We start from the raw sequence: 25,975 nt of genomic DNA on the forward strand, positions 1-25,975 counted from the left end.
CATGAATGTTAAAAAAAAAAGGTTTTATTTGTTTTTTTTGTTAACTTTGCAACTGTTAACCCTAACACATGTCACCAGAGAGAAAATTCAAAATAATTCCAAGTAACAATGAAGGGCTTTGCTCGCCTCTGTAACAATACTGCAGTAAATGTTGAATAGTATTCGCGGGAAATCATGCATAAATAAGTTTGGTTCCTTGCATTTCTGTTTTCAAGGGAAACGGGCAAAATCTGAGGTGAAGAAAAGCTTTTTTTTTTTTCTTTGCATGATGCCTACTTTGTTTTTACCTATGGCAGAATATGGTCTGGTTAATTAAGGATAATCATTTTGCCGAACGGTTTTCGCATCCCTAGAAGGTGTTAAATTAATTTAAAGAAATTACACAACTTTTTCAACATTCACAATGTATATAACACTTTCAAACAAGCGTATTGCTCAGACTCCAACATAAGTATGTAAACAACGCAAATTGTGACATCATTCCAGCATTACTGAGAAAGACATTACTTCAATGAAAACAAAATCGGCTGAAAATGTGACTGAAAGTAATCGCCCTGCAGCATGACGTATTAATGCGTAGCGTTAAAAAAAAAGAAATCAGTCAAACACAATTGATGTCAATTGCACAACATTGGGAGGGGAGAAGTTGCAACAACTCGTACGCAGACAAAAAAAAAAAAACGATATGCATATACAGTATTCTTATTATACACACACACACAAACGGGGTATGAATCACAACTACAGAGAACGCAATACTGTACAATATATTTGCTATAAGAGCAGTAGCGCAAAATACTTTTTTTTTTTTTTTTAATATACATTTTTGTCTTCTTTTACAATTTACACAACTCAAGTGTCCACACAATAAAATGCAAAGCACAAGCCTTAAAAAGGCCACAAAAGTGCATGTTATCGGCTCGGCTGGAAGCCAAAGGAAGGAAGAAGTGATGCGGCAGAGGAAATGGCACCTGTGCATTTTGCACAGAGGCTCTTCCACACTCTTGCGAAATTAAAAGTTAGTGTCAGGGTGGGAAATCTTTTAGTAGTTATTTATTACACATGCAGATTCTACACTGCCGATGCCTGTGGTAAACACATGACGTCTACATAATTTGGGTTCTGATGGGATAAACTATTTTTTCATTTCATTTTGGGTGACAGGTCATTTTGGTACTTCTTGAAAATCACTCCAAAAAGAATTCAACTTGGCCTTGAACTCAGATCTTAATGTCACGACAAAGCACTGGATCCAGCAAAGCCAAACGAAAAGGAAAGTTTGAATCCCCCCCCCCCCATCCTTTACGAGATGATCGGCCATTTCAAGTAGTATTTGTATTTCCGCGGGATCCAGTGCTTCAAGGGGAATATTTGAAGTCATCATTTATGTGTAAATATAAGGGAGTAGGGATAAAAGCAATATACTCCTTCAAAAAAGAAACCATTCGGCTGACATTGAACCTTGGACAAACATTCATCAACTCTTACAACTCTCTTAAACTGGACTACATGTGCATATAGTGCTAATTTTTTTTGTTTTTTTTTTTTCTTCTTCAAAATACAACAGTGAACCCTGCTATCGAAGGAAATGATATATTGTGCTGTCATTGCCTGAAGACAACACGAGACGGGAGCAAATTCGCTACTTTTGTCTAAATTAAGCTCCTTAATTTGATGGTTTCGAGATTGTGGTGTCTTGAGTTTTTCGAGAGGGAGGCTATCGTTTGGTGGATTTTATTGCTGTGACAAAAATTTGAAGTTGAAGTAGTTCATTGTGTCATTTTAAATTGGTGCGCATTTGTTGTTGACTAAAAAAAAAAAGTTTTCAGTACGGAGGCTTTAAATCAATTTAAAAACAATGCAGTCTAATAATAATAGGGATATTTTTTATGCCCTCTTTCTCAAGACACCACAGTACATGGGAACAAAAAGAGCAAATGGGTTCTGAAAATTCCGAAATAAATTCAAAAACTCGAAAATCTTTGAATAAGAGAATTTGCGAATACGTCACCGTGTACATACGTCACCGTATATTTTGTCGTCACCCTTCCTGCAAACTGCGGTTCAAACATTCGCCCTTCCGAAATGTTCTCGACAGGAATGAAAAGCGGCGATTCAGCCATCGTTCGTAGAATCAACACTTAAGGCCACTGAATTGTGCTCTGTTCTCCTTTTGTTCAGGCGACACATCTCTTATCCAAGGCAACATTCAGCAATCTCTCTCTTCAGACAACCTAAGGACAGACAGGAACTAGAAGTCTAGAGGTTGAAATGATACCAAGGGGTTGTTTCATAAATAACTTGGCTGTACTTTCTGGTCCATTTCAACTTCTTCGCTTTTCCTTTGGTCTTCATTTACTTCTCAGCAAAAGGCTTAGGTTTTTTGTACACAGTGGAAGGAGCAGAGCCGTGGGAGCTAACGGCCAAGTAGGTAGACAACCACTTCGTAGGTGCACATCATGATGGCCGTGTTGGGAATCTGTCTGACAAGGTGCGTGGTGAGGCCGCGGTATAGCGCCCGGTAACCTTCCTCTTTGGGTACGGTCAGCAGAGTTTGGAAGAAGGAACGGTACTTGGTGCCTTCTTCTCGTAGCCTTGTGCGGATGACCTCTGCGGTTGGGGAGTAGGATAAAGACGCTTTCGTGAGTATTCAAAGCGGTAAATGTATAAAGTGAGAAAGATTCATTACCGTGGGGGTACGCGATGGTGGTGGCACAGGTCTTGGAAGTGGCGGCAGCGAGCATCATGCCAACAAAGTCGGAGGCGTCTTTGACAGACTCCTCCTCGCCTTCCATGCTGGTTTGAGCCCTTGACTGTAGCAGCTTACGTTTGATGCTTTCATAGATGACAAAATGGATAACCGTCTCAGAGATGCCTGCGTACGACGCCGACATGCCCTTGTAAAAACCTCGCAAGCCGTCCATCCGGTATACCCTCCGAACGCAGTCAAACGCGTTCATGCGGCGTTCGCCTCGGTTCCTGAGGTCGCCACCAGAACGGAGAGGAACTCATTAGGACAAAATAATACCCACTGCTGCTTTTTATGCTGGTTAAAGCTTCTCACCTGGAGTCCAGTTGCATGCGGGTCTTTATCAGCCAAATGGGGTTGGTGGCTGTGATGGCTGTGAACCCTAAAAAAGAGCAATGAAGATTAGACAGACGTAGAGTCCGTTGGAAATACCGCATGATATTATCCCCCAACACAGTTGATATATACTAGACTACCAGAAGCACTGGATTTGCTTTCGTAATACTAATTGTCTTAAAAATGGAGTCACGCAGATTCTTTGCTACACATGCAGAAAATGTAGCCGTTCACGGCTAATGCCAAAGCAACAATACAGCAGGTGTGTAGGTCTTTTAATTTATCTTCATGCCATAGTGTTATATTTGAAATTTCAAAGTTTGTAAAGTTCATACAGATACAGTCTCTTAGAGTTATTATTCTTGTCTTCCCCCCCCCCTCTCAAAAGAACTCAACACCACATCTTGGTGATGTCATTGGCTTGTCTTCTCTCGCTGGTACATTTAGCGGTTAGTTGGTTAAGACGTATGCCAAGTTCAGCCAACAAAACCTGCTACAGCAGAACACAGTACACAGAAACAAAATTAGGTGTGGAGGAGATACCCCCATTGTTCAACAGGACTGAAGTTGAAAGTAGGGGCTGAACGACTTCAGATTTTTTTTTTTTTAAGTCGATACGTGATGAAAGTCGAGTCAAATAAGTACAGCTGTCCTTACGTTTTTTTTTTTTTTTCCCGCGCCGCAGTTAAACCATATTTTGATGTAAAGTAATAAATAAATACATTTGTAGAAATACAACTCAGCTAGTGGTAATTAATGGTGGTGTTAGCCTAGCATGTTTTAATCTTCAACAAGCATGTTGCCCACCCCCAAAAAAAAAAAAAACACCCAATAATCTAGCGTTTATTTTCGTTTTGATTTCATTTGTGCTTTCACTATGGGTCTAATTTTTGATCAAATATTTCCACATATATCATCCATATTAAGACCATCCAGATGACGATTAAAAATCTCAATCGCTCAGTTGTTGTCCATGCGATATTAGACTTGGCAATTAAGTACCAAGCACGAATATTCACTTGGTGGCAATGCCCTCATTCCTCACCGCCGGTGCCAAGGTACCGCCGACATGAATCATTTAAGATTAACGGCGATCGGAATAGCCCGAACTGGCAAGGCAAACCCCGATGCTCTTTCACAATCATCTTATTTTTTATTTCCTAAATATAAAAGCATCATCTGCCTTTCTTTCCAGGTATGCTATGATAAAAACCATGTCCATAATGAAGTTGAAATATGCATCATTGTGTGTACTATTTGGAAGTGCAGAACAGTTGATGCCAGTAATGGAAGAGCTAAGAGCAGAGCAAGCTCAGTAGCAGATAACATCTCGGTACAACAGCCCTATGATGACGCAGGTTGGTTGAAGAGAAGAACATAAAGAAGAGGAGGAGGAGGAGGAGGAGGAGGAGGAGGAGGAAACAGAAGACAAAAAGAGGGAAGAAGTAGAAGGTAGCGTCTATGGCGTGTACTCACGGGGGAGGGGCAAAGCTCCTCCAGCTCCTCCCCGCTGCAGCTAGTAGCCTGCAGATATGGGGGGCTCAGATGGCGGGGATGTCCCACCCAATCACGCAGGGGTGAAAGCTTTACAGTAAAGCCCTAAAATAGACACAGGCTTTTCTGTACCACAGTCACACACAAGCAGCAGTCACATCCACCCACCCGACCCAAAACCCTTTTTTAGAAATGGACGGTTCTATCTTTCCCCAACTCCAAACCCCATCCCCTTCCCATTTGATTTAGTTTTTACACTTACAGGATTATATTTCCACTTTGTGACCAATTCATCCCTCCCTTTTATTCTTTGTTATTAAATGAGCCAAAGGCGATGGATACGGAAAAGAGGAGAACCGGATCAAAACTCCAGTCCCGGGCTGAGAACGACAAATAAAAAATTCTTAAGCTTCCTGCGTAATATACGGTGCTAAAAAACACAGGAAGCAAAGGCTACATAAAATTCCTGGGCTAAAAGTGGAAATGCTAACCTTGTCCGTTTGCCAAGTACAAAGAAAAGACAACTTTTGAGATATGAGATAGTGACGGTTAAATCCAACTCTGACTTACTCCAGTGACTAGGCCACGCCCCTTAAAGCTCCACATAAACAAATAAATTAAAAAAAATAATTAAAAAGGTTTTCAGGTTTGTAGTCCTGCTATTACACAGATTATTATGTTAATTACTGTATTTTCTTTTGCCTCCTATTTATTTTGGGTGTAATGCCAATGTCGGCCAGTAGATGGCAGCACACTAATAAGTTTTGTAAAATTGAATGACAATCAAAAACAAAAAGTATTTCAGCATAGACTAGTTTTTGTCGAAGATTACTAAATCCTAAAAGCTCAATGCTCATAACTGAACTGTGCACGTTGTTGCAACATAGGTTTTAATAATGTATTAATTACTTTAGTAATACGTTTTCAATTCCACATGAAGCTGCAGCTTATGCAACATGGATCTTTCTAGAGGCGCATGACAGCCTTCACTGTGGTTTGACCTATTTTTGGAAAGAGCCAATGTGGTTATAATTGAAAACAGGAAGGGATATATATATGTCTGTGTGTAAAACTTGGAAGTCTTCATGCATGCTTTGCGAAATTACTTTACAAAACTACTCATTTAAATGGAGCCTCCTAGATGAGATTTAAGTAAAAGAGATATTTGTAATGTACATCTGTTGTAGCTTATGACTTCAAATCAAGTTGTGCGTCAGACAGTGACTTTCAACATGGGCGCAAACATGCCAAGATTGTTTTTAGGAATTTGACAAGGGGAAGTTTGGGCAGACGAATGTCGCCAACTTCCTATAAACACACTCACATGATACTTTCCAGTGTGCATTTGTGTATTCAAAATAAAACAATTGCAGTGTTGCAAATATTAGCTCTGTATCAGTGACAAGGTTAGCATTTCTTTTGTGCGTAACAAAAAAAAATATATATATAGTATATTCAGAGTTGTCTTTACTTAATCATTACCGTAGCGGTAATATAATGCTAAAGGGAAAGCAACAGAGGAAAATACAAACCAGAAGCTAACATTGCCAGAAGCAATGCTATAAAATCATTACATTAAAAAGCCACAGCTTACCAATACTAATTGAAATCACCGTCATACCAGTGTAATGAAATGAGGTGCTACCTGACGTGTCCGCCCGAGTGCCAGGGGCCCCTGTTGACCACTGGGGGCCGTGCTCTCTCCTCTATACAGACAGAGCAAAGAAGGGGGCCCAGACCACATTGTATAAGCAACAACTGGGATGTCAAAACCATTTAGAGCCCTCTCAAGAGGCCTCAAAGTAAAATAAATAAATGAACAATAAATAATAATAGTAGTAATGAAATAAAAAACGGGGGTGATGGTTCAAAAAAGTAGGAAATGATGTGATTTTTTTTTTTTTAAAAGAATTTCTAAAAAGCACAACCTAAACTTCGAGGACCTTGTGGTGTTTTTTTTTTTTTGTTTGTTTGGCAGCACCGAACACAGACTGCGTATTAGTGTAGCTGTTAGTACTAGCGCAATGAAGTCAGTAATGAAGCCAGCAAAGCCATCACATACTGATTTACTGTTGTACCATCTGGGCGAAAGAAAGATATACAGATTCCAGGAACAATAACGAGTGTTGGCACAGTGGAACCTCAAATGTCAAACATTTGGAAATTTTTGGGGAGGAAAATAGGCCTTTGAAACTGACCATGATGCTGGTAAATATATCCGAAAATCCAGTGTGACATCATTTCAGTGCCAATATCGAAATCATGATACTAGTACCACTAGAACTCCCAGTAGTGGTTGGTGAAGAATCACAAACTGTGCATAATATTACAGTGGCTTAATTTTGTTTTTAATCCAATTAATTAGCAAGCACAGTTTATTGTCTTTAACATTTTAGTACACTAACGTTACATTTAACCTTTTCGAAATAGACATAGCTAGCTTAACTGTGGGTTGTTAAAACATAGTGTCGCATGGACGGACATATTTCCAGAAATAACGTGATTGGAAGTAATACTGCATGTCCAATGTATGGAGAAAAGCCAGGAGATGTCACTGCAAGCCACCAAGTGTGCTCATGTCATTAAATGACACATTGACACGTGAGGTGGACAAAGAGGATCAGAAACTTGGCCAACCTGCTCGCGTTGGCTAACTAACTATTATATAAAAGCATCAGTTTGATCTTTAAGGTTCCACTATACTTGATTTTTTTTTTTACATGCTTTTTCAGATTTGTCTTTAGATACAAAATAGAGTAACGATATATATATATGTATATTTTTTAATTTCAAAATACCAGACTTTTGAATGATCCTGAGAGTCTTAAATTGTGCTTTCTGGTACACCTCATATATTTATATAAGTAAAAACCAATAAATATTAACTTTAGCATTCTTTAAATATTAATGAAGGTGTACATTTGTGATGAATGTATGTTTATGATTGAGGGGGTGAAAGGGGGGGGGAATGATTTAGCATGAGGAGAAATAATTCATCTGGTGAATATTGAGGGAGTAATTCTATCATACTCTGTCTATTAACCGAGAGATACTTCTCAGGCAGGCTGACTGACAGGAAGCCAGCTATCCAGACAGACGGACATAAGGAAGAGGGGGGGGGGGGGCCTTGGTTACCTGCCATCCCAGCCGACACCATGTGCACCTGGGTGGAGTCTGCCTCCAGCACGCCATTCAGCTTCTCCTTGGCTGTTGAATAGGCAGCAAAGTAGATCGCCCTATGGTAAGTAAATAAGAGTGTGAGGTTTAATGGAATATATATATATATTTTTTTTTTTAATGAGTATACTTGTAATACATAATCTGAAATACATAATCAGCTTTCGAAGCATTTTAACTCTAGATAGAAGCTGCACGTGGGGGGAAAAAAAATTATCTCAGTTGATTTAATCATTTTTTCTGCTGGGTGGACTCAAACCTAGTTTTCTTTTGACATTGTTAGATGAGTAGCTGACTATCTGGTGTTATTTTGGCCTTGACACAAATCTGCACAATCACCCCCTTGTCAACAGTTTCAATGACTTTTCCGCAAAATTGCTATTTGGAGAAAATTACAATTCTTATAGGTAATGCCTTCTGACATTTTTCCTCTAAGCGAAAGAAAAATTGACAGTGTCCAATGTAGTTTTGGGCCGTCATTCTTTTTATATTTAAAATATATCAATGGGGAATGGGAACTTAAGACAGGAAGCAGTAACTGAATGGGTCAGGGGTCAGCTGCAAAAACAACTGCCTCATTACAGGAACTGGCCAGTGTGATAAAACCAACATCACATGACGGCCATGCTGCAGCTGGCCGGCACCTTCTGTTGCTGTTTTTCGACAAGACTGTTATGCAAGCACGATTAGCCAGGCTGAGCGGGAAGAAATATTTCCGTTCTTACAATTTCTAAGCAGGACATTTTAATCACAGAGTGAACTTTGTTGCATTCCAACCGATTAGCCAGCCTCTCATATTTGCTGCCAACAAGCTTGGGAAAAGGATATGCCAAAGGATTCGCAAAAACATTGAGCAATAACAGTGACTCAGAAATGCACTCTTGAGCCAAAATATCTGCACCTTTTGTCAGTTCACTCTTCACAAACTCACTTATTTGGCTTCAAGATGACGTCAGACTTATAATACAACAGAGCTCAATTGTGCTAACTAGTGATCATACCTTGAAGGTGCCACGCCCACAAGGTTAGGTCCCAGTCCTCTAAAGAGCGATCGCAGCCCCTCTCTCTCGAAAATCAACCTGCAGAGAGATAAGAATTGACCTTATACGCACTCCATGGTTTCCGTACATGTATGTGAAGAGCATACCATAATACCAAATATTCAATCAGAGCAAATAACGTGTTCATTTTCGTTTAAATATCAAATATATAATTAGTATTGATAAACAATTGAGCTAACGCGCTATTGCATTTAGCGCCGCAGTTGATGACAGATCAACCCCTAAATTATCACTCGTAGGGCAAACATAGTGTAAAAGCGGATATTTACAAAGCCACGATCGACATACGGAGACTCCCAAAATAAATAAAGTAGCAGGTGCCGTTGCCCCGATGATCTTTAGAGTTGAATAAAGAATGACGACTCCCTCGAGTCATTCGGTACCGTCACCAGAGTTCAAAGACTGAAGTAAAAAAAATTACAACCAATTTGCCGATTTTTACATTGCACCTTAAACGTGATTTTCGTTTTTACAGTACACGAGTCTGGTTAGAAAAAGTGTTTCGAGTCCCCCATTTTGATATAAAACCATTTCCCGATGAGAGAGTTGGAGAATAAAATCGCTCCCCACGGTTACACAACCAAAATCATAAAATAACAAGGCTTCCTCTCACAGTGCTGCATGTTGACCTACTTCAACACAAGTTTTTTTTCCCCCGTCCTGACCAATCACGACACTCGTCTGTCCTCAGCTATGCAAGCTCTACAAGAGCGGTTGTGAGACTTGTGGTTGCTCCACAAGTGACAGATTTGTGGCTCTAATAAAACAAAGCTCAACTGCAAAGCAATTACCTTGCACTGCAAATTTCTGAAATTCCAAACATTTTTTTTTATCACTTCTCAATTAGGGTCACAAGTGAGCTGACGTTGGGCAAGTGTTGTCATTTAGATTCTCCAGGTAACCTAAAATGGTCTGCTTGTTGCTACTAAATAAAGGAAAAAGCGTTTTGTAAAGGAAGCCTTTGTTTCACATAGCCGGTTAAATTGCGGTGTTGAGAAGCAAACATCTATGACCAAAAAAAGAAAAACTGTAGAAATTCATCAGTTAGGAAATAATTAATCTGGGTGATGAAACCTTGTATACACATCACTACCTATTACATAATTTGTTAAACATGACCACAGTGGAAAGTGGTGACCGGAGAATATAATTACAGTTAATGATTACTAAATAAGTTAATGAATGTCAAAGTTTTTGCACTCTCCATAATCGCCATGTGGTAACATAAGCCACTTAAAAGTCTTAAACGGCAACATGTGATTTTTCATGTTTAACACTAGGTTAGTGATAAAAAAAAAAAAAACGACTACTGAACTCACGAGTCATAACCTTAATTTGTATTTATATTTAAGCATTGTTTGTTTAGAGATTTTTTCCCCCCTAAATTCAATTGTAATATTAATAAATATGCTTTGTAGGAAACAAAATCTGCCCCGTTTTAGTCCATTTACTGTAATTGTCAATTTCATATTTGCAATCATGCTTTTCGGCACGTTCCATTTATTTTTTGACATTTGCCATCATCCTCCTTACTTGAGACAGTGAAGAGGTCCCGGTGGAGCGACACGGGCGACGCTGGCTCCGTTTACGGTGCTGAGCTGGACTTCGGAGATATAAAATGTAACTGAGGAGGACTGCAGTCTGGTCTTCACCACTTCCAGAGGACACGTCAAAATAGCTCCCACTGTACCTCCACATCTGTAAAGAAACCAGACGGAAAACGTTGTAAAGATAAAGCAGGACAATGGGAACGAAAAACAAATATTGTGTACTCAACTACAACTGACAAATGAAAGATCCACAAGTTTTAATTGCTTAGGCATGTTAGTAGGTAATAAGCAAGGCATACTTCTAAAGTAAACTTCCATGTGTGATTGCGCTGGATTTTATAATACAGTTTAATGTGAAGACACCACAGCTGAATAAAAACAAATTCTAATGGGACAAAATTAGCTCATATGATGATTTGAACTGTTATTTACGTGCATCGATGTCAGACACAAAATGAGTAACATAAACTAGTGATCGAGTTACTCTGACCTTAACTGAAGCCATAAGTAAAGAAGTAAACATCCTGCATCAAAAACATAAAACAGATCTCAATAACTTATTTACATTCTAACTTCATATTAACCGGAGAGATTCTTACTCATTCACTCTGCTTTCACCAAATAACTTTAAATGTGTTTTCTTACACACGCAAAAACGACAGTAGGAACCGAATCGGAAACTAGTAGTGTTATTTAAATGAGGTCACATGAATTAAAAAAAACGGTTTCAAGTGCTAACTTAAATGCAGTTGGCAGAAAAAGTGCACGCTCTTCATAGTAGCACCAGCTATATTTACCTTTCACTAGGCCGACCCACATTCATGCAGAGGCAGCGGTGACCCTTAGCCTAGTTTTCAGAGCAATGTTAACTGCTGCATGTGCAGCGAGCGTGAGCTCACTGGGTAGAAGGGGGGGAAAAAAACCATTTTGCTCTTACCTCAAGCTACATTTCCATCTCCCCCAAGTTGCTTTGTCATAAAAATATCTTTAAATTCCAATGGATTTGCATGAGCCAAGGAAAACAATAGCCACTTTTGTCACTGATCAAGGCCTGAATGTTGAAATGTTTCGCCACGTTCATTCAAGGTCAGAAAAGGTCGCAAAGACGATTTCCAGACATTTGCCAACAGTTCGTAAACAGTTTTTATAACAAATCTTTGCTACTTAGTGAGATACAGGTTTTAAATGGTTGTCAGACCTGTCTGTCTGCAAAACGGCTAATTGAAGGTAATAACATTGACTTTACATCACAATAAGATAGATAGATAGATAGATAGATAGATAGATAGATAGATAGATAGATAGATAGATAGATAGATAGATAGATAGATAGATAGATAGATTAATTTACTCACCTCTATATGACCTATAACGTAGTGCTACAACTCTGAATTTAGATATAGTCCTGTTAGCATTTCACAAAAAAATAGCTTAACTCCAATTCAAGCTAATTGCAAGAGATTTTTCAGAGTAAAAGCTTTATACGTTTTATTTTGTTTACGCCGGAAGTGCGGCCATTTAAAGAAACAAAACTGTTATCTTACTGTAAATTTTAAATCATAACGAGTGAACTAAGCGCATCACTGCCAAAAGCAGTCGCGTGATAACTGTAAATAATTCAAAGTAGTCTTATTAATTAATGAATACTTGTGTTACGACATGACTTAAACGACTATCACGGATATGATGAAATGTTATGGAACTCACCCCCCGGCGAACAAATGAACCAATGTGTCCCTTTGGCTCATTATTTAGCATACTCTGCAGGGCAGCAAACCTCCGGGCTGCGGCAGAGGAGGAAAAAAACTGCCGATTGCCGTCCCGTACTCGTTGATATTTGTTGGCCGTCGTGAGGATGCACACGTAGATCGGACACAACGACGATGGTTGTTGATGATGACCCAGCGGTGAGGCGACTCGAACGCCGATCGGGCCCTCTCTGCTTCGTTGTGTCTTTTCTCGGCGCTAGCAGCTAGTTTCGTTTTCCGAACTGCAGCACAGAAGATGATGCAGGTCAACGCGGTGTCTTCGTTTGAGAGCAAGTGTCCGCTCCAGCGCACGTTTATATGGGGCATCCGCTTCTTCGTCCGAATTCTGTCCTTTGCCTCGGTTGCTGCGGCAAGAGGGCAGAGCTCATAGTATTAACTGTACTTCGATAGGCTGGGAAACACGGTCGGTGATTGGTCTATTGCTCACTGACGTCACTCAGGCTACGCCCTGATCACGCACTGTTCACATGCTCAACAATTCAATTATTAAACCAATGGGTAATCTTTTGTTTACATCTTTGAAGAACAGATGCATTTATAATTGAGGCAAAATAATATAAAATAATTTAGACACAATTTCTTAAGAAAAACAATTCACTTTGAAGTGGCAACACTTTCATTGCATTGTGAACTCGACCACTGATTTAGGAGATGCACAAGCTGTGGCTTGAGGGTCCACAAAATAATTCTTCGGAATGTCTCCTAAAATGTACGAGCTTATTGTATTGTTTGTTTTATTATGCACTTTCATTTACTCCCATCTTGCTTTTTATCCTGAAGCACATTGAGTTTATGCTTGCCACGTGAAATGTGCTATGCAGAGAAAATTGACGTTGACCTTTCCTTAAATCATTGTAGATAAACTCAATGAGTTCGGCTCCACATTTCCTAAACATCGTCATCATGCGACAGGGAGGATGGATGGATGGATGGATGGATGGATGGATGGATGGATGGATGGATGGATGGATGGATGGATGGATGGATGGATGGATGGATGGATGGACGGACGGACGGACGGACGGACGGACGGATGGACGGACGAGCAGACGGATGTTGCATCGCTATTAAAAAAGCGCATATTGACATCCTGACACTGGTGTGCTAATAAACAAACATAATATTATTATATGCTAACATATGCTAATGTGTGCTAATAATAACATAATTTGTTACATGTGTTTTAACTGAACTGACCGTGAATAGCAACATAAATTCACGTGTTACGTTAACCTTTCACATCAGCTGATAGACTCACGCTCAGAATGGTTAGTTGCTGATTCAATAATGTTCATGAATGGATCCTCACAATTTTGTAATTGACAGCGGAGTATCGCAAGTTGGAGTCATGTGCACGTTTTCAGCATTCGCATTCTATCGTGTCATGTCTTTAATTACAAAGTTAATGTTAGTCTCATGATCAAAAACTCTTGATTGAATGACAAAGGAGCCATTGTATGTGCATAAGTGCAGATTCACTATAGGAATTCTTGACATGCAAATGTATTGTAAATGCAAATCACTACCACTTCCTTTGGTTGATTGATTAATCACTTTTACAACGCTGACTGCAACTATCATTCATTCTAATCATTATTGTTGTAGTGTAAGGTAAGACAGTGAATGAAATGATTATAGTCTGTTCTTATCATTCCAGTTATTTAAAGGTAAATTTAGAAATAACTATAATTCTTTATCATATATTTTGATAACACATAATTACAATGTTGTAATATAATCATGTTAATTATTATGTTCAAGCCTTGTTTCATTTACTGTACTATATATATATATATATATATATATATATATATATATATATATATATATATATATATATATATATATATTAGCAGATCGCTTGTATTTAATTATAATGAGGTTGCCTTCATTTTTATTTTCATTTATTCCTGTTTTAATTTTTGTTTACAATTTAATAAAATTTAAAGAAAATATAAGGTCTGCACCAGTGTGTTTTTAATTGCTGTATGTTTTAATTTTCATTAAAACATGCCTTGATTCGGTGTTCATTGAAAAGTGGAGCAGAAGCAGCTGCCATGTTAGAGCATCTAAATGGTTTTTACTATCTTACTTTGCTTCTCATGGGAACTCTTTTAACGATCACGAGATTAAACTGCAGCAAGTCAATTACACAATTACTGAAAACACAACGTTGTGAATAACTTATGCAATCAGACCATCTGCCTTTTTTTTTTTTTTTTACAAATGTCCAAAGCCGTAACTGGCTCGTGATCTTCTTTCTTATGTTTCCAATAAATTAGATATCAAATATAAGGTGCCTGACAAAATTGTGATATGAACGTGTAACAGAATCATCAGGTTTATATAATGACACTTCAAAATCAATCTGTTGTGTTTGCTCTTAAATGCCGTTTCAGCTGAATTTGTCGAAACTGTCAATAAATCAATCAAACGCCGTTTTTTAAGACATGGAAAAATAAATACTACTTTATCTGTCATTTTTTTTATCTTTCCATAAGTCTTTGAAAAACGAAAATACATCAACTTCGAGTCTCCGGTGGCTGGAATATGTTGGCTTTTCCACATGACAACGAGGCGTTCTAAAGGGGCCACACCACCAGACTATCTGAAGGGAAGATGTATTTTTGTCAGCAGTACATAAAAATGCTAAATGCTAAAAATACATTTATTTTTTTTCTCAAGCAATATGCTTTTGGTTGGATCATGTTTAATATAGCTGCTGCATCACAAATTGGGGTGTACATTAAATAGCTGTTCTAAATACTTCACATGAAAATCCTCGCGTGTACATGTGCTCTTCGGTCCACGTTAAAGTCCACTAACAGAGGTCTCATGATGTTCTCCAGAGAGAGGTGGTATCTCATGATTACTGTTGAACTTTGACCAAACAGAGGAGTGGGACGGCAAACACGCATGCACGCTTGCATGTGCGAGTGTGTGTCAATGCGCATGCAGCATGTACACTATTGCGCACCGTGAGAGTGTACTTTTATCAGTGTTTGGGTACAAAGGGAATAAGGGGTCGGGCAAGGCATACAATGAGGTCAAGGCAGATGTGACTAAAATAGATACTGTTCAACTGAGTTCATTTTTAGACGTTTTACAGTAAAAAATGCTTGGCCCTCCATGTACCACTGTAATAATTCACGTGAAAATACAGAGGGATAAAAGGCCTCATCAAAACTGAGGCAGTGGTTGTATTCTTGACCTGTATATTTAATACGGTAATCCCTCGTTTATCGCGGATAATTGGTTCCAAAAACTACCCGCTATAAGTGAAATCCGCGAAGTACTGGGCAGTAGTGTTGGCTCGTGAGTGAACGATTCGTTCAAAAAGAACAAATCTTTTCAGTGAACGAAACGTAACATCTTATTGCATACCACTAGAGGGAGCGTTTATACTAACAATGGTATCATTGAGAACTACTGCTTTAAATCATGCTTAGTTTCAGTAGCAGGTTTTGGCACGGGTGACCCGGTCCTAAAAAAAAAAAAAAATAGCTGGTGGGTTCAATCCTCAAACCTGGTGATCATGTCCAAGAGTCCTTGAGCTGATGTTTGTTTTTCTTCCCGATATGGCCTGGCAGCACTGTTCTTATCAGCATCAATTTACTTTTTGTGTTTACTCGAGGTGTTTTTAGAAAACAATAAGTATCCCCTACAATTTTGATTTCTAGCCATTGGTGATTCCTAGCAACTTTTGACGTATAGAGTGATATATGTACTTCAACCTTGAAGGTGGTGAGCTTTCCAAAATATTTATTTTCATTAAAGCCTTTCTGAACGTGAACTGAACAACAGATATTTGCAATGGCTTCTGATTTCCAATTTTTTTTTTGTTAACAATATTACACGTGACCTGTGACAGAAGTGAGTTTGTAAAATATATACCCTTGTAACTTGACTTTATTCAAATGTCATAAAAAAATACTAAAATATGACACATGTCTTTTTTTCTTGCCTTGGCATTTACATAAATTTACATCATTAGTGATTTTTCTTTATCATTAAGACGTGCTCGATGACATGCGCTTTTTATCGGTTTCTCTCATAGCGCGTGTTACTGATTTAAAACGCAGAAAAAGGCAACCGCAAACACGGCCTTGAGCGCGACCAGTATATTAAAGACCTATGAAATCTCCCACCTTTGTCGACGACTGCAAAAGCAACACACGTCACGTGACGCTCTTCCACAGCTGAGGATGCTCAGGCTTGCTCGATGCTAGCCCGTTAGCTTGGCTAGCGTTGTCTGGTAATGCAGGGAGACACCTCCGCTTTTATTTACACCTTTTAAACGACACCCTTCTTGGGGAAAACATTCAACAAACAATGGCGGTGTCACAGTGTGTGTGCTCGGCTTTCACATTCTCTATCGGTAACCGCTTTTGGTTCGATGTCAATGTCATATTTTGCAGCTAGAGCTGACCAGTTAGCTTTCCGTCGTCTGCTGTTTTTGCTTTTCCACAGAAGCCAAGGCCGAACGACAAAGGGGAAGGCTCTAAGGTGAATAAATATCTCATCGCACTCCACTTGTTCGTTAATTGGTAATAATAAATGCTCGCTTTTTAAATTTTTTTTATTTCTCGATATAGTTTTCACGGAGTGAAATGGCGTTAGTCTTTGTCGCCACTGACACTGACGGTCGTGTTGTGTCAAATGTTTTGGTTGTAACCCAGCGTCCCTTGTGAAACTTGAGTTTGACAGTTCAATTCAATGTTATCCTCTGATGTAATTAAGAGTCATTTTCATGTGATTCCGTTTATAACGTCAAATGCACTTGTACAAAAAGATCTTAAAAATATGTAAATGTTTAATTCTCAGTCCCTAAATGTGTTAGAATATGCAAAATATAAACGTTGCTCGTATCGCTAGGTGAACAAAGGAGTTTTTTGTATGGCATCATTTTCACACAACTTTTGGGCCAATTAGGTGAAATTGGACCATTTCCTGCAGCTCAGATGTTCTCTCATGCGTGCTCATGTTTGGGAATCATTCATCTGTTGTATTTGAGTACTCTCCTCCATTATAATGTTTTTCATTGTAATTAAACAAAAAATCATTTACTCAGTTTTAATGTTTGCTGGGTGGTTGATAAAAAATGTGTGAGTGTTATCTAAATCAACTTCACCCAAAAACGTTTTCTTCTTTCGTTGTATTCTGGCGAGATATACTAAATCCCGCCTGATTTGTGGAAGTCTGGTGTAATTTTGATGTGAGTTTTTGGCCAAAATATACAGATATGACTGTAGGGGCATTCAACTCTTGTACGTGCATATCTCGTCAATTAGTTTTCCATGTCGTTGATCTGTAGGTGGAGAACCGGGGTTTGGACCGTCTCGCTCGTGCTGTCTTGTTACCCCCCGTCAATCCCAGTTCAGCCATGTCTTCATCAGGATGCTGCCACCTACCTGGCTCTCTATGTGATTACTCGGGGAATGCCGAATCCGACTCCTCCAAGGATTCTGAAGAGTCGGATTCCACTGCACAGGCTCAGTACATTGCCAAGGTTACGGCAAAAGATGGCCGCCCACTCTCCACTATTGTTAAAGCTGTGAGCCTGCAAAGGTAAGAAAAGGAACATGACAGCTTAATGAATGTCCTGTCATTATTTCTAACCACGGTTGCATCGGCAAATGGACCCACAGTGACGTAGGCATGTGCCGAATTTGCCATGAGGGTGGTGGAGGGGAGACCCTGCTCTCGCCGTGCGAATGCACCGGCACACTTGGGAAAGTGCACAAGAGCTGCTTGGAGAAGTGGCTGTCGTCCTCCAACACCAGCTACTGTGAATTGTGCCATACTGAGTTCACCATTGAGCGGAGGCCACAACCCCTCACACAGGTCAGAAAGATTTGAGCATAAGTATTGTGCGTTCGAGTCATGTGTTGCACATCTACATGCAACAGGTCAATTTTGGAACGTGGCGTGACACAAAAAGCTTCCTACAGTACGTTTCCGAAGCGTAAATGTTTTTCTTTCTGATCAATATCAAGGTCCGATTTGTGAACATAGCACATCAAGGATCATCATTGCGATCAAAATCATCGTCTTATTGCATAACAGCTCATGAGATGACTCCTCCTTTTGCATGTTCTCCAGTGGCTGAAGGACCCAGGCCCCCGCAGTGAGAAGCGGACTCTCTTGTGCGACATGGCCTGCTTTCTGCTCATAACACCGCTGGCAGCTATCTCGGGCTGGCTGTGTCTGAGGGGTGCCCAAGACCACCTGCAGCTCAAGAGCAGACTGGAGGCTATTGGCCTAATCGCACTCACCATCGCCCTCTTCACCATCTACATCCTCTGGACACTGGTAATATTCTTCGAGCCCATCCACATCGTTTTAAATGTATCCCAAAAGTTTTATTATTTTTTTATTTCTTGTACATGCTGTAACGTCACGCCACCAAAACCAGAAATGGATCTCAGTCAAATGTTCATATGTACGTCGAGTCAAAAGTCAAATATTCGTGTAATGACAAAGAACATTAATGAAGTGTACTTGTGACATTGCTTCCCCTGATGATGTTCTTCCCTTCTATGACCTCATTTTCCCAGGTTTCATTTCGATACCATTGTCAGCTGTACTCGGAGTGGAGGAGGACCAATCAGAAAGTGCGTCTCCTTATGCCTGACATGAAAGGCGCATTCAGCACCCAAAGTTCTATGACGACCAAGTCGACAAAGAAAATGACTGACGAGACCATCGTATGAGTGCGGCCCGGCGCCAAGGGGAATATTTAAAATGACGCCAGCCCAAGCACTCGGGAAAAAAAAAAAAAATCCCACCCAAAATCAAGATAATGAACCTTTGCACTTCATCCGGACCATCCTGAAAGCGGGAGGGACTACTTTCTCCCACTTTTGTCTTTGTATCGAAGCACTTGATGTAAACTACAGTATTGGCGAGCCACAAACGTGGTTCGAGGATGGTACCAGAATCACCATCGACGTCTTGTCCGGACCGCCGGTGCTGAGATGTCGACGTCGGACATACAAAAATGAAGATGGACTTAACCAGCCTGGCCTTAAGTCTCGGACAAAGGTATCAAATACTAAGACACGAGCTCATGTAGCAGGATATAACAAGAGCATGCTACGACAGTATATGGAACATAGTCACTACCTATATTTCCCCACATGCACCTTCACAATGTTGTATTTACCCGTTTTTGGAAAGAGGGGCAACCTTTCGCTTGGCAATTAATGCTACCAACCTGACACTACAGTTGGCATAATTCTTCACAGCGTGCTGAGTGCTAAACTGTTAGTCGATAATATACGCCCGCCCTGTATTAGACGTTTGCGGAATGGGCGGGAGGCTCCGTCTCTTGAATTGTATTTTTACTCCCCAGTTGAACCTTAATGTGTTCCAGTTCCAGTATGCGTTGATTCTTGCTATGGGTTAAAAAAAGGAAAAAAAAAAAAAACTTGGGACAGTTAAGCCTTTAGCACTTGGATGTCAACAATTCGAAAGAGTTGAAGAGGAAAAACATCCCGTTCTTGGAAGCAAGTTATACGAGGTGGAAAAGGGGCATATTCTCCCGAGTGCTTGAGTCCGAAAAAGGGTGCTGCTTATGCATTTTCACTCGTTACGCAGGTGGGTGTGAAAGAAGCCAAGACAAGAAAATCCCGAGCACCTAGAAAATCATTGCGGAAATGACTAAGAGCGAGCGGAAGAATATGCCCCCAAGTGCGTCTTGAGACAAATAGCGCCACCTTTGGCATTGGGTGCAATCACCCTTTACTGCAATTTTTTATTTTTTTTTTGCAAAGCCTCTCCAAGCATGTACGTCAGGGGTCACCAACCTTTCTTAAACCGAGAGCTACTTCCTGGGTACTGAAGGCAAAAGGCTGCCTGTTTGACACACACTTCTGAAATATGCTCAATTTGCCTTTCACTGTGTTATTATTGTCATTTCCAGTTCACATGTAAGTGTGATTTTAACAAAAATATCCAAAATACAGTCAAACCTTGGTTTTTGACCACAATCCGTTCCAGAAGGCGGTTGGACAAGCGAATCTGTCGAATTCCGGATCTATTTTTCCCATTACAAATAATGGAATTTTTTTAAATCCGTTTCGTGACCCCTGATGTACATGTTCTTTTGAAACATTTTGAGAATTGTCGTTTGTGTGATAATCCCCACCCTTGCTGTTTTGTACCAAATTGTGATCACAATCACCTATCCCCCCCCCCCTACCCCCATTTATGTTACTAATCTTATTACTTGTCATGAAGCTCCCATCACTACATTTATTTTGCACATTACAAATGTTAACTGCCAGACACGGTTGTCTGGAGAGCAAGCCAAGTTGACATATAAAAAGTGGTTGCGTTATATGGTTACACATCTTGTGTCCCACTTCTTGGATTTGGGAGTTGAAATGAGTATTTGTGAATATTTCTGTCAAATCGGGCAAGTCTTACTCCTACTAGTCAATCATAACATTAGATGATTGTCGAAAAATGCTTGTGGAGAAGAAACACAAACTAATGTTTTGATGCTTGCAGGTCGTCCGTAAGGACGCCACGGTAATTGTCAAGTTTTTCAGCAGCAGTACTAAAATTTAGTATTTTGTGTCACCTTACTCTCTGCTGCATCCCAGGAAAGTTACTGTTCAATAAAACTTGAGGGACTCAAAAAAACCTGTTCTTACCTCCAATGCTCTTCTGTTCTATCAGTGTTGTCGCCACCTAGTGTTCGGGAATGCAGTGCACTTTTAATCACTTTCATTGCAGTACTCATTTTCGCCATCATCACTTGAATGAGAAAACCAACCCCCAGCCTCCTCAACCACGTAATATTGTAAAATTTATTTTCATGGCATTAATATGATGTATGTGAGCAAACACGCTATCAAAATGATAAACATAAAAACAATATATTTTACAGGAAGTAAGTAAGCATCAGCAGCATCACTACCACTTTTTGAGATGACCGGACCAAGAGAAGAGGAATGCAAAAATGGAGTGCTGCTACCACTCGAACATCTCCCTTCCGTAATCATGGTTAAGTCACAACTTGTGTGGTACCAGCAGTCCATTTTTTTTTTTTGCATTAGAATGTACTGTAGCAGGCTGAAACTGGGTCAAATTACACCTTAAAATCAATTCCTTCTGTGGGATCATGAACCGGTTCCCTGGATCTAAAAAATAGCAATTTCAGATTACATCGCAGCCCAGGAAGGCGGTAACATGCCAGCACTGGATCCCAATTTATAATCCACCCTTAAAGTGAGCAGGATCTATTTTCCAGGGTTACAGATTCTGACAGCATTGAATCTTGCTCCCCCTCTGACCGTCCGTGGTCGGGGGCACGCTGATGTCGACCACGTTGTTCCCTGGCGACTCGTCGTGGGCCGACCGCTCGGCGATCTGCTTCTGCGATACGATGCGGTAGATTTCTGTGCAAAAATGACAACGGGCTGTAAAGTGTCCACTTGAAATACTCAGATTTAGGAGAGAAGACTCACTAACATGCAGTTCATACAAAATGAACAATTACCTGCCTAAAAAAATATAACTATTTTGCCCACAACATGAGAGTGACCATTTTTTGAAAAGTTTGTCATGAATCTACAGTCATACCTGTAAGGATATTTTTGAAGGCCTCTTCAACATTTGTTGAGTCCAAGGCTGAAGTTTCTATGAATGACAAGTTGTTTTTCTCTGAGAAAACACAATGTACAGTAATAGTTAAGTTTTTGCAAAACTAACAGCAATTTAATGCCCTTGCACTAGATGGCAGAAGTGAGTAAATTGAGCCGAGATCATTATTTCAGTAAATATGCCGATCTATACTTTTTGTGACGTTTTTGTGCGTTTTTAATGTATATATGCCATAGCTCGATGAAGGTTAAAATAAATAGCCCAGGGCAACTATGTTATCCCCTAAATTTCCAAAATGTGGCTTCGATTTCAGAGTTTGCTGCCAAATCCACATCTCCATTTTTTGTCCACACAGCTAAAATGGATACTTGCTGAAATCGACAATGCCGAGCGACTTAAATGTGCTGTCTAAGCGAGGTGCTGATCTCTCGCAGAGACGTGTGTTATCGTGTTACATCTTGACACAGATTAAGCTCCGGTTTCCAATAGAGGGTGAATCAAGTACTGATAATATTTGGTTGAGTTTGTGTACCTGCAAAGGCACGGGCCTCATCCGTTGGCACGGCCCTGAGGTGGCGTAAGTCGCTCTTGTTGCCCACCAGCATGATGACGATGTTGTTGTCGGCGTGGTCCCTCAGCTCCTTCAGCCAGCGCTCCACATTTTCGTAAGTCAGGTGCTTGGCTATGTCGTACACTAGGAGCGCCCCCACGGCCCCTCTGTAGTATCTGGGTCATGTCAAGGACAACGACAAAGGTGAGTATATGGAAGTATTTTTTATTTATTTTTTTATGCATGACAATGAAGAAACTATTTAGTAAATTTTCCTACTCAATACAGGTAGGGCTGTCATTATTGAATATTTTTAGAATCGATTACTCTAAAAAAAATTAATATAATTTTATTTGAATACAATTAATTTAATAAAATGTAATTTATGAAAGTCCAGATGTTTGCAAATGTCTTGATTAAACCCAAAAATCAATCAATCTGGTCATCTTTAGTAAAAAAAATAAAATAAACTTGATTATTAAAATATGAGACAATTAATTTCATAATCATTTTGTTGCTGATTAATTGTCAAGGACAACGACAAAGGTGAGTATATGGAAGTATTTTCTTTTTTTTTATGCATGACAATGAAGAAACTATTGAGTAGTAAATTTTCCTACTCAATACAGGTAGGGCTGTCATTATTGAATATTTTTAGAATCGATTATTCTAAAAAAAAAATAACATAATTTTATTTGAATACAATTAATTTAATAAAATGTAATTTATGAAAGTGCAGATGTTTGCAAATATCTTGATTAAACCCAAAAATAAATCAATCTGGTCATCTTTAGTAAAAAAAAAAAAAAAAATTAAATTAAAATATGAGGCAATTAATTTGATAATCAAAGAACTCACGCTGAGGTGATGGCTCTGTAGCGCTCTTGTCCCGCCGTGTCCCATATCTGAGCCTTTATCGTCTTGCCGTCCACCTGAATGCTGCGTGTTGCAAACTCCACACCGATGGTGCTTTTGCTCTCCAGGTTGAACTCATTTCGTGTAAATCGAGAGAGCAGGTTGCTCTTACCGACACCTGAGTCTCCAATTAACACAACTGTAAAAAAGAAAATACCAAACATTAGTATGTGAAAATCTAAAAATCATGGAATCGATCAGCTGGTCTCTGTGTTGACAATGCACTAAATGGAATCTTGTCTATCTTGTGATGCTTGCTGCATGGCCTCCATATACACAGTCGAGGCTTAAGAGTTTTGTCTTAACAAAGTCCTGGGAGGATCAGAGCTGGAAGCTGAGTCAGGGGCCTGCAGGGTTGGGGAAGGGGGGGGTTCCTATGTACAACAAAGCAGCAGAGGTGGAGCCAATGTGTTTTCTCCCCTCCGCAAAGGAAATAGAGCCGAACTTTGTCCCTGCAGACACCATTCTGGTCTGGGCTGCAGGAAACTGATAACAGGCTCCACCAAAACCTGAATCGACATTTTCGGGCCGCCTTACCCTTCCTGTTTCTACGGGGGCTTGGGACGATGGCTCGGCCAGACAGGGAGAGGGAGAGAGGGGAGGCTTGCCTCGCCTCCGGCAGATGCACTATTCATGCCACAGAGGAGACTTTGTTACATCTAAATAGCCTTTTGGCTCCTGCGTTCGCCAGGATGTTAATGTGCCACAGGAGCTGATATGACCATCAAAGAGGCATTTTGGATCCAGCTGAGCTCGGTTAAGATAAACAGCGGATCCATCAACATGCAGAATGCATTCAATCATGAAGCTATTTGTGTCACTAACATGGCTAAGGTACAGTATATTGGCGAGAACAGGATGCCAACACAAGGCATAAGCGAACTCTCTAAGGCCCCGTGCCCACTAGGGGGAGCAATTAACGGTCAACAGAGTTTACGGCTTAAGATGTAACAAATAGCGAAAACCCTACGAAAGCTTTCATTTTATATTGGACAAAGATTTAGTGTGAGAACAAAATAATGAATCACAAACATGCGAAGGACGATATTTGTACTCTGTTTTCGTACATTTTTAGTTATGTTTACATACCTTAGTCAGGGGTCACCAATATTTCTATTTATATAATATTTCTATTCACTAATATTTATATTTAAGCATTGAGCAATTCATTTGGCAATGAATGAGCAAAGGCAATCACTTTGATATACACTTCTAAAATAATCGTAAATATTATCTTTGAGGTTAGAATTAATGATTGATCGTCATTAATGTGAAGACACAGATCATGTTAATGATTTCTCGCAATCAATATTCCAACCGGGTAGGAAACGGGTAACTATTGATATGCAACACTTCTCAACAAGTACTTACATTTTTAATATTCCTAGGAAATCAGAGTGTCCCATCTCCAGTGAGCTATTTTTGGAACAGTCCCACGTTTAGTCATGTGACACTTGTTGGCTACCTGATCTACAGTATTTGATTGTATTTACTTTACCTCTTTGGTTAGTTATTGCTCTTGCAGTTTTTTGGCATAGATGAAATTCCGTTTCCCACTTGTGACTGTAAATCAAGCCCAGTACACTCAAGTAGAGTACTTTTGTTTAATAGTTGGCAGAAATAGATGCCCCCCAAATCAAATTTTCCTTAGGGCCCCGTGGAGGCTTGAGTCGAGTCTGGTCAATGTAACACTCTTTATGGGAATAACACAATAGTTCAATAGGCCTACTAACAGATGGGGTCCTGCACCCTACCTATAAGCATAGCTGCAGGCGTTGGGACGTAATGACAGCGTTTTTAAGATCATCATTCTGTCCTTGCATAAACACAGGCCCAGACACTTCGGTATTAACGACGCAACAACAGGCTAAAACGCTTTTCAAGGCGATTCTGTATGAGCTGGTGTAAAAGAGAAACCCGATCATTTCCCCCCCCCCCTTTCCTTTACCTTTGAACAAGAAATCGTATTCATCGTCTCGGTTCCCCATTCTAGACGAGGCCGCTACGACGCTTGTCCCCCGGAGGATGATATGTGAAGTATGGGAGGGGAAGATGGGTTAAAAAGAAGCTAAAAAAATATGGCAAAGGTTAGTGGTGGGACAAAAATGCGCCAATGCTTGCTGTCAGGGCTGCGGGGAGGCACAGCAGCTCCCGAGTCTGCAGAGGGAGGAGTCCCTGCACTTTGAATATTTTCCTCTAGGAGGCGCGCCACTCGTTAAAAAGCGCCGATGCTGCTTCAGACCATCAGAATCTGTCTGCAGACCGCAGACAATGCAGGACCGAGCGTACAACTATAGTTAGGTTAAGTCTCTTTACTGGATATTGTTCATTGTTATTGTCTTCGGGACAATGATTAGTGTTGTTGTTTTTATTATGATACTTGACATTTCATCAACAAAATGCATAATGTAGTAATACAAGTCTCGTTATACTAAAACACAATGTTGCTGTTTTAAAATAATGTTCTAGTCGAGAGACTTAGTTCAAAAAAATCTCAATCATTATTTGGCAATGCCTTTTTGTTTTGATTTTTTTCTTTTTGTTTGTTTAATAGTGTGTCTTGATAAATAAAATGTAATGTTGATTTTAATAATAACAACAGGATAGTGATAATTTTAATAATAACTGGGAGATATTATTATTATTATTATTATTATTATTATTATTATTATTATTATTATTATTATTATTATTATTATTATTATTATTATTGTTGTTGAAACCGTTCCACTTTAAAAATCATGTGACATCTGACTCCGCCC

General features: G+C 39.7%; 3 protein-coding genes across 5 annotated transcripts; 1 reads left to right on the top strand and 2 right to left on the bottom strand.

Annotated features, from left to right (window-relative positions):
- Positions 1–6: 6 nt before the first annotated feature.
- On the bottom strand, positions 7–12,503 carry LOC125985480 (solute carrier family 25 member 36-A). Its single transcript, XM_049748385.2, has 7 exons — positions 12,075–12,503; positions 10,351–10,515; positions 8,758–8,835; positions 7,715–7,815; positions 3,065–3,131; positions 2,690–2,979; positions 7–2,610 (listed from the first exon to the last, which is right to left on the bottom strand). Exons 1-7 carry the CDS (start codon positions 12,113–12,115, stop codon positions 2,417–2,419), a joined length of 936 nt encoding a protein of 311 aa, XP_049604342.1. The 5' UTR covers positions 12,116–12,503; the 3' UTR covers positions 7–2,416.
- A 3,818-nt stretch (positions 12,504–16,321) lies between these two features.
- On the top strand, positions 16,322–20,785 carry LOC125985442 (E3 ubiquitin-protein ligase MARCHF2). 3 transcript variants are annotated; one of them, XM_049748302.2, is made up of 6 exons: positions 16,322–16,514; positions 16,607–16,683; positions 17,451–17,704; positions 17,785–17,980; positions 18,239–18,448; positions 18,694–20,785. In XM_049748302.2, exons 3-6 carry the CDS (start codon positions 17,520–17,522, stop codon positions 18,847–18,849), a joined length of 747 nt encoding a protein of 248 aa, XP_049604259.1. In that variant the 5' UTR covers positions 16,322–16,514; positions 16,607–16,683; positions 17,451–17,519; the 3' UTR covers positions 18,850–20,785. The 3 variants fall into 3 exon arrangements, with proteins under 3 accessions (XP_049604259.1, XP_049604258.1, XP_049604257.1); XM_049748301.2 differs by having other exon boundaries at positions 16,323–16,514; positions 16,607–16,642; XM_049748300.2 differs by having other exon boundaries at positions 16,323–16,642.
- Positions 20,786–20,931: 146 nt separating this feature from the next.
- On the bottom strand, positions 20,932–25,398 carry LOC125985443 (ras-related protein Rab-11B). Its single transcript, XM_049748303.1, has 5 exons — positions 25,162–25,398; positions 23,157–23,352; positions 22,281–22,474; positions 21,728–21,808; positions 20,932–21,543 (listed from the first exon to the last, which is right to left on the bottom strand). Exons 1-5 carry the CDS (start codon positions 25,199–25,201, stop codon positions 21,398–21,400), a joined length of 657 nt encoding a protein of 218 aa, XP_049604260.1. The 5' UTR covers positions 25,202–25,398; the 3' UTR covers positions 20,932–21,397.
- Positions 25,399–25,975: the final 577 nt, after the last annotated feature.

This window comes from Syngnathus scovelli, chromosome 17 (assembly GCF_024217435.2).
Source record: "Syngnathus scovelli strain Florida chromosome 17, RoL_Ssco_1.2, whole genome shotgun sequence".
In the NCBI taxonomy this organism is placed as follows: Eukaryota; Metazoa; Chordata; class Actinopteri; order Syngnathiformes; family Syngnathidae; genus Syngnathus; species Syngnathus scovelli.

Excerpts from the sequence above, each read along its gene's own strand:
- LOC125985480 (XM_049748385.2), bottom strand. The coding sequence starts at position 12,115 with ATGAGCCAAAGGGACACATTGGTTCATTTGTTCGCCGGGGG. Across the intron at positions 8,836-10,350 it reads GGACCTCTTCACTGTCTCAA|GTTGATTTTCGAGAGAGAGG; the intron begins GTAAGGAGGATG and ends ATCTCTCTGCAG. Across the intron at positions 3,132-7,714 it reads GGTGTCGGCTGGGATGGCAG|GGTTCACAGCCATCACAGCC; the intron begins GTAACCAAGGCC and ends GCTCTTTTTTAG.
- LOC125985442 (XM_049748302.2), top strand. The coding sequence starts at position 17,520 with ATGTCTTCATCAGGATGCTGCCACCTACCTGGCTCTCTATGTGATTAC. Across the intron at positions 17,705-17,784 it reads AAAGCTGTGAGCCTGCAAAG|TGACGTAGGCATGTGCCGAA; the intron begins GTAAGAAAAGGA and ends ATGGACCCACAG. Across the intron at positions 17,981-18,238 it reads GGCCACAACCCCTCACACAG|TGGCTGAAGGACCCAGGCCC; the intron begins GTCAGAAAGATT and ends CATGTTCTCCAG.
- LOC125985443 (XM_049748303.1), bottom strand. The coding sequence starts at position 25,201 with ATGGGGAACCGAGACGATGAATACGATTTCTTGTTCAAAG. Across the intron at positions 23,353-25,161 it reads ATACGATTTCTTGTTCAAAG|TTGTGTTAATTGGAGACTCA; the intron begins GTAAAGGAAAGG and ends TCTTTTTTACAG. Across the intron at positions 21,809-22,280 it reads TGAGGCCCGTGCCTTTGCAG|AGAAAAACAACTTGTCATTC; the intron begins GTACACAAACTC and ends GTGTTTTCTCAG.